Source organism: Curcuma longa, chromosome 1 (genome assembly GCF_044706935.1).
Source record: "Curcuma longa cultivar G26 ecotype Majalengka, Jawa Barat chromosome 1, ITB_CL_G26_1.1, whole genome shotgun sequence".
Classification (NCBI taxonomy): domain Eukaryota; kingdom Viridiplantae; phylum Streptophyta; class Magnoliopsida; order Zingiberales; family Zingiberaceae; genus Curcuma; species Curcuma longa.
Window position 1 is genome coordinate 7,429,202 of NC_133861.1, and position 12,180 is coordinate 7,441,381.

A 12,180-nucleotide genomic window follows, 5' to 3' on the forward strand; every position below is an offset into this window, starting at 1 on the left:
AAAGGATGATGATTTGTCCAAACACGTGGCACAAGCAGAGGGAGACCCGATTATTACGATTGATTTGATCAGTTGACTGGACTTAATCGAATACGTTCTACTCATTTATAACCCCTACTCGACCACTCGAATCTTGATCCATCTGATTTGTCGGTCACAATCAAATCCCATGATCCATCTTATTTAGCGGTCACTATCAAATCTAATATGTTCCATCACCGCCGTCAAGCAGTTATGAGACCTGACAGTCTAATGACATGTAACTACGACAATAAGAGAACATTTCGTCTGTACTGATCGCGGATCATCACGGTAGGATATTCTCCATACCTTGAGAAGATATCTTCGCTGACACAATAATATTCTCCTTAATAACACTCCTCTGACAAAATCTACTGCACATGATATTTTCCTTAATTAACGAGAAGACAAGCGGATATATTTCTCTCTCCTCTTCGTGCCTGATATTACATAGTAGATATGCAATACCAAAAAACATTTACTTCTTTGAGTTTTCTTCCTCCTTCCGTAACTGACTTGAGTGTCGGAGTGGTCGAGCCAGAGACACCCCTGGCCTTCCTTCTCACTGTGTTGGTGTTTATAGGTCTCGGAGTTCACCATCTTCTTCCTCCCCTCAGCGTCCATCGTGGTGCTGCGTGGCGGGCGACACGTCCACCAAGCAATCTCAATAGGAAGATACATATTTATAGTTATAATTATTATAATAATATTGAAAAAGATATTTTTAAAATAAAATTGTGATAAAGAAAATAAGCGTTTGCATTTTATTTTTGCTCGATCACTTTTTAGAAAATTATATTTGATGAAAATAAATTTAAGATTTAAGATTTTTGACGCCATAAAAAAACTGATGTAGTTCATAATATTCTATAGTTTGGTGACCTAAATGCAAAGGTTCTCGAAATTTCCAATTCCAACCCAAAAATATCTTCTTTTATTTCTCACATCCGTTCCTTGCTTTCTCCTCCTCCTCCTCCTTCCTTCCTTCCTTATCTCTTCCGTTCTTCCCAATCCATGGCGGCCGCCGCGAGGATCTTCAACTCCCTATCCATGGCGGAGGCCCTTCTCCCCTCCCTCCCCACCGCCCCCTTCTCCTCCAAGCCTCCCTTCCCTCTCCTCCCATTGTCGCGCTCCTCCAAGCCCTTCCCCTTCCTCCACCTCTCCCGCTCCCCTTCGCCTTTGTTCCTCAAGAAGAGCCCTCCTTTTCTCCTTCTCGTTGCGCAGACCTCCGACTGGGCTCGCCAGGACGAAGAGGCCGAGGTGGATGACGGTGAGTTCGGGTACGATGAAGCGGGGGAAGAAGCCGCTGATGGGATCGATGAGTTCGAGGGAGATGAGGAGCAGACTTTGGAGGGTGGGTTAGTCGCCGAGGCAGACGGCGGGTTTGTCGAAGAGGAGGGGTATGCCGAGCCGCCTGAGGAGGCTAAGCTCTATGTTGGCAACCTCCCTTACGATGTGGACAGCGAGGGATTGGCTCAGCTGTTCGAGAAGGCTGGGGTTGTCGAGGTCGCTGAGGTAAAAGAAAACGGAGCGCTTTTCATGGTGTTCTAGGGTTTTCCGTAACCAAGATCCCTTCACCTGTGAGCTTCTGCAATTGCAGGTGATTTACAATCGCCAGAACGATCAGAGTCGTGGATTTGGATTCGTGACAATGAGCACTGTTGAAGAAGCAGACAAAGCAATTGAACTGCTCCATCGATTTGTAAGCTCCATTTCGATAGATGACTATTCTTCCTGCTTCAGTTGAATGCTGCTGAAAGTAATCCAAGTTATTGAAGAAATTACCTAGATATGCTTTATTTTGGTTTGTGTCCATGAAGTTGTTTGTTTCTTGGTTGTTTCTGCTGCATCTACTTGATTAATGAGTTGATTCTTCATGCACTATACTTTTGCACTTATTTTGTATGAAAATACAATGCCTTCGATCTACATTGATTGATTTTGGTTCGACACTTGGCCCTTGAATTTATATTGCATAGTGGACTTATATTTGCTTTAGAGGATCAAACTGGAAAATCTTGGACTATGTTTAGCAGTCAACCACTGGAATAGTTTCTGTTTGATTTTAACTTAAGCAACTTATATTGTTCCTCTGTAGGAAGGCGAGTAGCTAGTATCAATATAAGTATAAAGATACATTTATATATTATCTAGCCTGAATGTGATGCAGTAAATATTAGCTTGAGTTGTAAATGTAAGCAAATGCTAGTTCTTAAAAAAAAAAATTTCTTGACCAATTCTCGGGGTTACATTCAACTAAGTTTATATCAGCAGTGTTTTTGCAACATGTCAGTATGATAACCAAGTGCTCACCTCATGAAACAAAGTCTTATCTGAAGTTGATTAGGATCTGTCAATTGTTTTTAGCATTTTTTTTAATAATATGATCAATCACTTTTGATAACAGGAAATGTGTCAATGCTAGAGTCAAATTTTTTGGTATCTGCATTCTTGTAATTGTAATCTTCTCTTCAGTAGGATCTTTTGTGTAGGTTTGTTCTTTGTTTACTCTTGTAAGTACACAAGCTTGTAAAAATATAGCACCTGAATTTGATAGATCATCTTATCTTTAACTAAACTCTGTGTGTCCTGGAGAGAGTTCTATGACATAAAATGTCGATGTGTGATCAATGTGTTAACTGCAAGCAATCAAGGAGAATATTTGGGAACTTCGTACTACTGGATTTTAGTATCGTCTCCATTGATGCTATTAGGTTTTTTCCTTTTTCCTGGTAAACTGCAATTTCAGATTTAGTAAATTGCTAGATTGGAAATGCTCACTGCAATTCTTTTGTGGGCAGCAACTGCTGCATCAGGGCGGTCTTTGGACAGTTGCAGGGTGTGGTCTCTGATATATCTGTATAATTTTTGCTATTTATCAATTACACTGCTTGTTTACGCATGGTGGCAATATTACATTAAGCTATATGCTATATATGTTCATCGCAACAATTTGAATTATATCACTGGAAGAGATAATTTTTAATTCTTAACAACTTATTTTTGTTTTTATTACAACCTTCATATCTTCAGCGATGCATGCTTAGCAAGTAAACTTCTCTCTCGCTCTTTGTTTGCAAGTAATCATGATCTTTGAGCAACAATAGTGACCTCCTTCCTATAGTCAAACATGTTTAGTGGAGTTTTTTTAGCATACTCAACTATCAAGGGATGCACCTAAGAGTTTTGACATTGTGGATCGGATCAATCTTCCCCTTGAATTTCTACATGGTACCAAAACCAATCTATTACCTTTGGTGGTGTCAAAACTAAAGGGCATGAGAGGGCGATCAAGTTGCCTCCTTTTAGCCTCACTTGGTTAAGTGAAACCTTCTTGAAGTCTTTGGGCATGCCTATGTATGGCTGCTTAAACGCCTTGATATTTTAGGTTTTCATTTTTTACTTCAACAATCTTATGCCAATTTTGTATGGCAAACATAGTAGAGTGAAACACTAACAGGCATTGGAAGAGCACGTGAAATTGAACGTCTGGCCCCTAACATCGTATTCTTCATCTGATATCCAGTGAAACTGTTTTCTAACTTTTATTGAGTTGGTGATCCACAGTGAAAGATTTAGCGTTAAGTTACTGCTTTCCTCTTTGTTAGCTTAAAGGTATTTGACTTTGATAGCAGATTATACTGGCACTATGTTATGGTTACCCTATTGCAAATCCATGATGACCTTTTTTCTTCTTCATAGAATTGTTAACTCTAATTTTTTAATTATTTCATCATCTACAAGGCTTGTCAAAGTGTTCATTTCATCAATTGTTCAACTAGCTTACTTGGGCTGAGTATAATGTGACGAGTTTAGTGATCTAGTGTTGGAAAATGACTATCATGAATAGTGTACTCATCGATGTTCATAAGATTATAAGAAACCATACCAGTTGGCTCTACTCCTCAATGTTTGTAAGTTATTGTCCAACTTGTATTTCACACTCCAATGATACTTAGAGTAGCAACTATTTCATTGTTATCATTGAATTATTGATTGTAGCTTCTTCCTCGGTAGCTATGGTCCCTGCTTGCATCATTTGTCTCGGCTAGTATGAGCTATCACCCAACTTATATGAAACACTCTAATGGTAGAGTAGCAACTATTTTTCTCCTTATCATTGAATTACTGATTCTAGCTTGTTTGTTGCTCCGAGAACAGGAAATTAATGGCAGGCTTTTAACTGTGAACAAAGCAGCCCCCAGGGGCACTCGTGTGGAGAGAACTCCACGTTCTTTTGAACCTTCTGCCCTTAGAATCTACGTCGGGAATCTGCCATGGCAAGTTGATGATGCTCGACTGGAGCAAATATTCAGTGAACATGGTAAAGTTGTGGAAGCGAGGGTGGTGTATGATCGAGAGTCTGGACGCTCACGTGGTTTTGGATTTGTGAAGATGGAATCGCAGGCCGAAATGGATGATGCAATTGCAGCTCTTGATGGACAGGTGAGAATACTTTGTTTGAGCAACTTTATTTACCGGCTTATTATCTACTCGACTAGCTCTATGTTTGTAGTTTGTACCTGACTGGCTATATTTTATGGTTGTAGTGTCGGACGATTAGAAAATAAAACACTAAAAAAATTAACATATCAAAGATGAGATTGCTATGAATGTGTACCATTACTAGAAATGATTAAAAAAAAATAATGTTACTATTCTGGAACAAGAAGTGGACAGAATGGATGATGAAGCTATAAACATTTCCAAAGACAGCTAATAGATTCGATAGTTTGATAGCTTGAATCGAATAAAATTGACGGTGTGAAGGATAGGAGGCAAAGAAAAACTTAGCATAGTAGTGGTGATTTAAGAGATTTATATGTTACTAATAATGTAATCTTGCTTATATAATTTAACTAAGAGATAGATTCGGGTAGGAGATAGATTCGGGTAGCTCACCTCGGATTGTGACGAACGACAATCATGACAAATGTAGTTAACATTTTACCTGATAAACGATGACTTATTGATAAAATTGTTGTTGTTTCCATGTGGATCCATACTAATTCGAAACTGATTGAATATGTGCTTCTATTTGTGTTGGCACTTGGGCAGAGCTTGGACGGTCGAGCTATACGCGTGAATGTTGCAGAGGAGAGGCCGCGGCGCGCTGCTTTTTGATGTCGAAAAACTGAAACATTATTTGTCGGAAGGATTTTGTCGACAAGATCTTGTTACTTGTATGAATTTGTTTTTGGTTGTTGTTGTTTACTTTGTAGGGTGATGAGTCAAGAGTTGAGTTTCTTTTCCTTGGCTTTGTGATTTCTGTTCAGCTCTTCGATACATTTATGAATTATCTCACTTGATGATGTGATTTACATTTATACTTCTTAGGGTTGATGTACTCTTTAAGCTTCCAAATTGTAAGACATGAAGTGACTAAATAGGGTTTCAGTTAACATAGTCTGCTTCTTAAGCTGACTTGCTGATTTAATATACAAAAATCGAGCAAGCCTTGATCATTTGCCTGGCTCACTTGGTTTGCCGGCTTGCTCGATCTACCCGATCCGTGTCTAATCCCCTTGGCCCTCTTAGACCAGCACAACTTAAAAGACCTGATCAACCTAACATGTCTACGCCATCCAATCTAATAGGTTATTACCCATTTGGTTTGTTTAGGGGTGTAAATGAGTCAAACTGCTCATGAGCTATTTGAGTTTCGGTTCGAAAAAAAAAATTCATTTGAGTTCGTTCGATTAAGTTAACAAGCCAAACTCAAGTCTAATTTCGAGCTTGAAAATATTATCGAGCCGAGCTCGAACTTAATAGTATTTGGTTCATGAACTCGCGAACATATTCGTTTAAAGATTCACGAATGTGTTTGTTAAGAAACTCGCGAATATATATATATATATAGAGTCCTGATCTGCCGCGCGACGCATCCCGCGCGACACCTGCGCGACAGCTCTGACCCACCGTCGCTTCCACCGCCGTCGCGCCGCTGTCCGGTCACCGACGGCCGTCGGACCGGACGCATTGGAAAGCCAGCTCGTCGGCGCTCCGGTCGGGGCCGGATTCCGGCCAGATTGTGGCCGGAATCCGGCCAGAAACGCAACAGAACGACCCTTGTCCGATTTCAGCGGAAATCGGTCGGATTCCGGCCGAATCACGGTCGGAATCGGCCAACAGTAGCTGTTGGCCGATTTCGGTCGAAATTTGACCGGATTCCGACCGAATTTGGCCGGAATACGGCCATCGGACCCGGCGCCGGCGAGTTGCGCATCCATTGCCGCCGGTCCGGTGGCCGGAGATAGCCGGACGGTGGTGAACAGCGGCGGAGAAGCGGCAAACGTCCGAGGAGAAATACTGTGCATCGCGAAAATGAACAGTCGGGATTGATTCGCGCACGGGTGCGCAGGAATCAGTCGCGCGGCAGATCAATTATATATATATATATATATATATGAATTATAAATATTATATATTAACGAGTCAAGTTCAAACTAAACTCGTTTAATTTTTAAACGAGCTATTTTCAAATCAAACTCGAACTAAACTCGTTTAACTTTAAAATGAACTTTTTTCGAACTGAGCTCGAGCCGTTCGCGAACTATTTAATTTTATTACTAGCCAAGCTCGGGCTTAAAAATTAAAATTCGAATCGAACTCGAGTTTAGGAAAAACGAATCGAGCTCGAGCCTCTTACTGTTCGACTTGGCTTGGTTCGATTACACCCCTAGGCTTGTCTATGTATGCCTAATTAGATGGTGAAATAAGAGATGCATCCTTTAAAAGGCTATAGGGAATATATCTAAGAAGCATAACAAGAACTCTTCCAAATTCAATCTTGTTATCGAACATAGAGAACAAAATGGCTATTCCTTCCGAAAACACGAAAAAGGAAACATGTTTATAGACTTTATACCCTAAAAACATGGATAACTAATGACAACAAGGACCATGATTTCAAAAATGAGAAATAGAAATGCCTGTAAATTTTAATAAAGATAAATTGTATGCAGTGAAGCTAGTGTGCCAAAATATCGACTATGAACCCATCAAAATCCACCCGATTCATTATTCACATGTGATTATGTTTCAGTTGGAATAAACATCTCCTCTAAATTTTTGATCCCACACTTGAAGGATTCAAATCCTGATACTATTGACTATGAACTAGAAATGAGCAGCAACAAATGCAGAGAAGATCCATCACGCTTACCATTTTACAGGTTCTTTCTTTTGATTTCTCATGATGTATCCAGCATTAGGGGTTCGGACAATTCCATCTCGTTGTTACCTTGTGGTATATCGTTTTGATAGTATCTTACAGCATTCAAGCCCAGCCATTGCCATGGCCAGCACATGTATCGATAACTGTTTCTGCTCCGGTAATCATCTTGGTTTTCGGATTCCTCGAGCTGCCGAGTTAACTCCTCGAGCCTCTCACGCAGCCTCGTAGATCTCATGTCGGCTAACTTCAAGGATTTCTCGGCTGCATCTCTGGCAGCCATTGCAGCAGCTGCAGTCTCTTCTTTGAACTTCAGCTTGTTCTCCCACTCTAGGGCTCCTTGCTTTGCCTCTTCCAGTTCCTTTTTGAGAGCTGACAACTGCAGGTTGGGTTGGAAATTCAAAAGTAGATGAGTTAATGCCAAGTACACATAATGAGGCAATGAAACTAAATAATATATATATATAACTTTTCATCAGTTTAAGGATAACTACTTGTGGAACTAAAACAATAACTATGTTAATGATGAGAATGGGTGACCTCGTCAAATAAGACAAACAGTAAGCAGGTGTTAGACAGTGCATGTTTCTAGTTCCACAAGTATCACTAGTCGTCATGCAGGAGTTTCTCATTCTACCGACTGAACCATATATCTTAGGGCCTAAATCAGTGGTGACCCTACTGCAACCATGATGACAACTAGGACCCTGTCACTGTCAATCTGATATATACATGGCTTTTGTTGACGAGCATTATAGATCCAACTCCATCCATTTGATCTCTGTAGTTTTCCTTATGTGTGACATCTAATGTTCGAATTCAACAAAATGATTGTACAAGCCCATATCTACCATATTACTATTGCTAATATGGAAATGTTAGTCTAGTAAGTTCTATAGATCCCTAAAAAGAAAGAAGTTTACAAATATTGATGGCTGTGGCAGTTAAAAAGTAGAAAGTTTATGTATACAATTGCAAAAACAAGAACTGACAAAAGTTTAGGCTATATTTAATGTTTTATCTGTAAGGTCTAGAATTTGTTTCTACGATATAGCAAAACCAAAACTTTACTGTCATGAATTAAAAAAAAAGTATCTCAGAAGCATCTTGCATTGCACCTGTAACTGAAATTCCTGTTCAACTGCTCTGCCTGCTGCTGCTTCTTGTTCTGCAGCAGCTTTCCATCTTGAAATTTCTTCTTCTGCAGCTGTGATGTCCATCATGAGTCCCTCAACCTTTTTAATGGAAAGTATTAATCATCATATGAAAAGAAAATAAATATTTACAAAGACTTCATACTCAAAAGCATGCCCAACTTTTAACAGCAGTGCTGCATAAACTGGAACAAGGAATGAAGCTAGCTTACATTCTCATTTGCCATCCGTTCCTTCTCCTCAAGCTCCTTTATATGATGCTTTAGCTGAGCAATCTCTTTTGTTTGTGTATCCAAACGAGCTTTCAGTAGACCAGACTCTGCCCTTTCTCCAGAAAAAAATACATGCATAAAATATGAATCAATTTAGAACTTAAGACAAACTCAACTCATAACTTCAAATCATAGCGATTGCAGCACATATAAGGTTGGAGGATGACAACAATGAACTACCTCGATATGCATCCTCAAGTACAACCTGGGTGTCATTGCAGAAAGCATCATAAGTATTTTTATCATACCACACACCACTGTCATCATACCAAATGTGACATAGAAACTCATCCATGTTCATGGAAGCATATCTGGTTGTACAACAAGAACTCTGCGAGTTATTTGAGTTTGACTTCATGTACATATCATATATATAATAGGGGTTTCATTTATATTTATAAAGTAAAGGAACGATTCGATTTAAATGGATCTCATCTTGCTGCTTGTTTTATGTGCTATATTGCTAGTAATGCTCTGGTTATTTAAACCGTTTCTAATTATTCTAAGTAGAGTTTTCTTTGATCTTCTTTACCCCTAAAACCTTCGACTCCAGTTAATTCAACTGCTCTAATTGTGAAAATATTTATCTTTGTAAATGATCATACTTTGTTTACTTAGTATTCTGATTTTCTCATCTATCAAAGCTACCCATAGTTGCCTGCAAATAGTAACCATTTTTTTTTATCACTTCTTATAATCCCATTATTAATCTTAACACTTAGCTTCATATTTCTGATGCTTTTCCATATATTTTCTGTCTGCTGAATCATGTTCTATAGGCCTGTCAGTTGAATTGAAGTAGCAAAGGACAAGTATTAACTAGTGGGAAAGTTTTATTATTGTTTGACAGGCTAGCGGCTTTGAATGGTATATCAGAAACTCTAGTATGTCAAATGAAGAAAAAGATGTGCACATATAATCTATAAAAAAAATGGTTGTTATTATTATTCATACTATTGATTATCAATATTTCATTCATAAGCGTTTGGGGAATCACAAAAGATGTAAACTTTATTGATTGGCCTCTATGCACAACAGAACATGACCATATAAACATACTTGTGTGCCATAATGACAATACGAAATAGGATGTAGGTGCAACAAAAAATAGAATAAACACCTGTGGCAAGATAGGATTACAAATCAATCTGTAATCAACACTAGTCACTAGAGCCAAATGCAATATAACAATAGTCAAGAATAACTACACGTCAAAATTTCAGAACACTTCAGATCTTTATCTCTTCCAAATGAAGGCTTGAGATGAGACATGGATGCATGCCTCAAAGTAGGTTACTTCATTATTGTGACTCAAATCCATCTTTTAAAACAGCCTGACAGAGTTGAGGACATAAAAATGTATTGTTCAAGGAACAAGAGAACGACTACAACCAGGTGTAGGTCTCCAACTAAAGGACTAAATATTCCATCTAGAGTTATAACACATAGCTGTTATGGATGACTATCATGTATGGGGCTCCAAGAATTGATCAAGTTTAGGTGCTCACTTGTAAAAATGAAAGAAGTGATATTTTTCAGTTTGTGGTGTTCTTAGGTTATTTTGAGTTTTAACTAAGTCCATATCATTATTAATGCAACATAGCAATTACCTGAGTGCTTCCACCAAATGCTGCAGCTCAACAATCTTAGTTTGTGATTCCTTGACCGTCGTTCCCAACGCACCTGCCTGTAAGATTACATGAATTTAATTTTAAGACCTTTAGGTGGTTTTATAAAGCAATAATTTCTGGTTTGAAACAATCACTAAAATAAAATTAGAGTGGAGTGATTACCATGAGGTACACTTCATTTTCCCCACTTTGATCTGACTCTTGATCGTCAAGATGGTCCAATCTCAAATCTATCCCAGCTTCTCTAAGACCCTCCTCTGCTCCATGTCGCACTTCATTTGTCTTTGATGACAACGCACTCCTGAGCAAAGTTCCAATATGTTGCTTCTCTGCCAAGAGTTCAATGACCTTCTCATTCAACTTGTTAATTTCAGTCCTATTTTCCTCCAAGCGAACCCTTAGTTTCTCCTCTGCGACCTTAGCCAGTTCATAAACAGACTTAGTCCCATCCAAGGAAGTGCGTAAATTATCACCAACGTCCATTTCATTCCAAATAAACAAATCTGAAAACTCAGATGGATCATTATCATTCTTAACACTCTTAATAATCTCAGAAATCTGCTCATAGGCCTTCGATGTGTAATTTAATTGATCAACAATCAATGGTCTCTGAGACTCTAATTTCGTTTCCAAATTCTTGACTTTAGCATCGAGATCCTCACCGAGTTGTGTCAGTCTGGATATCTCACTCTCCATCTCTGCGATCCTTGTCCCCCTTTCAGAGACTACATTCTCCAGGTTTGTAATCTCCGAGTTCTTCTTGGAGACTTGATCTTTGAGACTCACAATTGCAGCCTCAAGCTGCGACACCTCTATTGCAATTTCGTAATTCCGCTGTTCAACCTGTTCCCTGGCCTGATCCCTGGCCTTCGAGGCGGCGTCAATCTGCTTCATAAGCTCCTCGGAGATCTCATGCGCCCGCTTGATAACGCCATAGGCCACGGAGGGGAGCCCGGTGTACTTCTGTGAAGTCGAGAGGCCACCGGAGGCGGAGAAGTTCTTGTACCCGCTCACCTTGCTGGAGATCTTACCGATGCCGGAAAGGAGCATCTGAGCGGCAGTCTCCATCTCGGACCGTATCGAGTCCTTGTTCTTGTTAGCCTCATCCCTGAGTCGAACCGCATCAGCGAGCTCCGCGGCGGCGCGTTCCGCGGATCGCGCGGCCTCGTCCTTGTCACGGAGGGCGTCGTCGCGCCGCCTGACGGCCTCGTCCCTTTCGCGGAGCGCATCATCTCGCTTCCGGATGGCGTCTTGGGCCATGGATTTGAGGCGGCCGAAGGTGCCCTCGGCGGCCTTCCGGGCCGCCCGTTCCTTCTCGAGCTCGGCGAGAAGGTCCCTGAGGCGCTGCTCCGCGGCCTCGGAAGCGGAAGAAGGGGCAGAGGAAGATGGCAGGACGATGGGGAGAGGATCGTCGTCGTCTTCGACATCGCTGAGGACGGCGGCGTTGGGATCTTCCTCGGCCATGGCGTGAGAAAGAGGGCGAAGAAGCGTCCGCCAACGACCGGCCTCTCTTCGACTCTTTCCTTATGATTATTTTAATTTTTAACCTTTGATTTCGAGATTTTTCTAAATCTAGAAGATAATAATTTAAATTTTCAAAAAGGAAAAATAAATAAATCAACATTTCAAATAATAATTATTATTAAAGAAAAAAGCCACGAGAGTCATAGATAAAGGGAAATGATACTTAATATGAAAAATTCAACATGAATGAAATAGAAAAAAGCTACTTGTCACAATAGAATTCCCGTCACAAATGTTGTGACGGGAATCTGCACCGTTGGATTTTAAAATTAAGATTAAATCCTGATCGTAGATTGAATGGATGATTGTGATTGAATGGGTGATTGTGATTGAACGGTCTAGATTCCCATCACAAATTTGTGACGGGAATATGTTGTGACAAGTAGCATGACACTCATAATTAC

At 40.0% G+C, this 12,180-nt stretch overlaps 2 protein-coding genes across 2 annotated transcripts; one reads left to right on the forward strand and one right to left on the reverse strand.

Annotated features, from left to right (window-relative positions):
* The first annotated feature begins 989 nt into the window (after positions 1-989).
* LOC141828020 (28 kDa ribonucleoprotein, chloroplastic-like) lies at positions 990-5,357 on the forward strand. The gene is made up of 4 exons (XM_074715370.1): positions 990-1,536; positions 1,622-1,723; positions 4,183-4,467; positions 5,080-5,357. Exons 1-4 carry the CDS (start codon positions 1,036-1,038, stop codon positions 5,143-5,145), a joined length of 954 nt encoding a protein of 317 aa, XP_074571471.1. The 5' UTR covers positions 990-1,035; the 3' UTR covers positions 5,146-5,357.
* A 1,650-nt stretch (positions 5,358-7,007) lies between these two features.
* Positions 7,008-11,763, reverse strand: LOC141828030 (uncharacterized protein At3g49055-like). Its single transcript, XM_074715382.1, has 5 exons — positions 10,415-11,763; positions 10,232-10,308; positions 8,562-8,673; positions 8,314-8,430; positions 7,008-7,574 (listed from the first exon to the last, which is right to left on the reverse strand). The coding sequence occupies exons 1-5, from the start codon at positions 11,714-11,716 to the stop codon at positions 7,215-7,217; spliced, it is 1,968 nt and encodes a 655-aa protein (XP_074571483.1). The 5' UTR covers positions 11,717-11,763; the 3' UTR covers positions 7,008-7,214.
* Between the last annotated feature and the right edge of the window lie 417 nt (positions 11,764-12,180).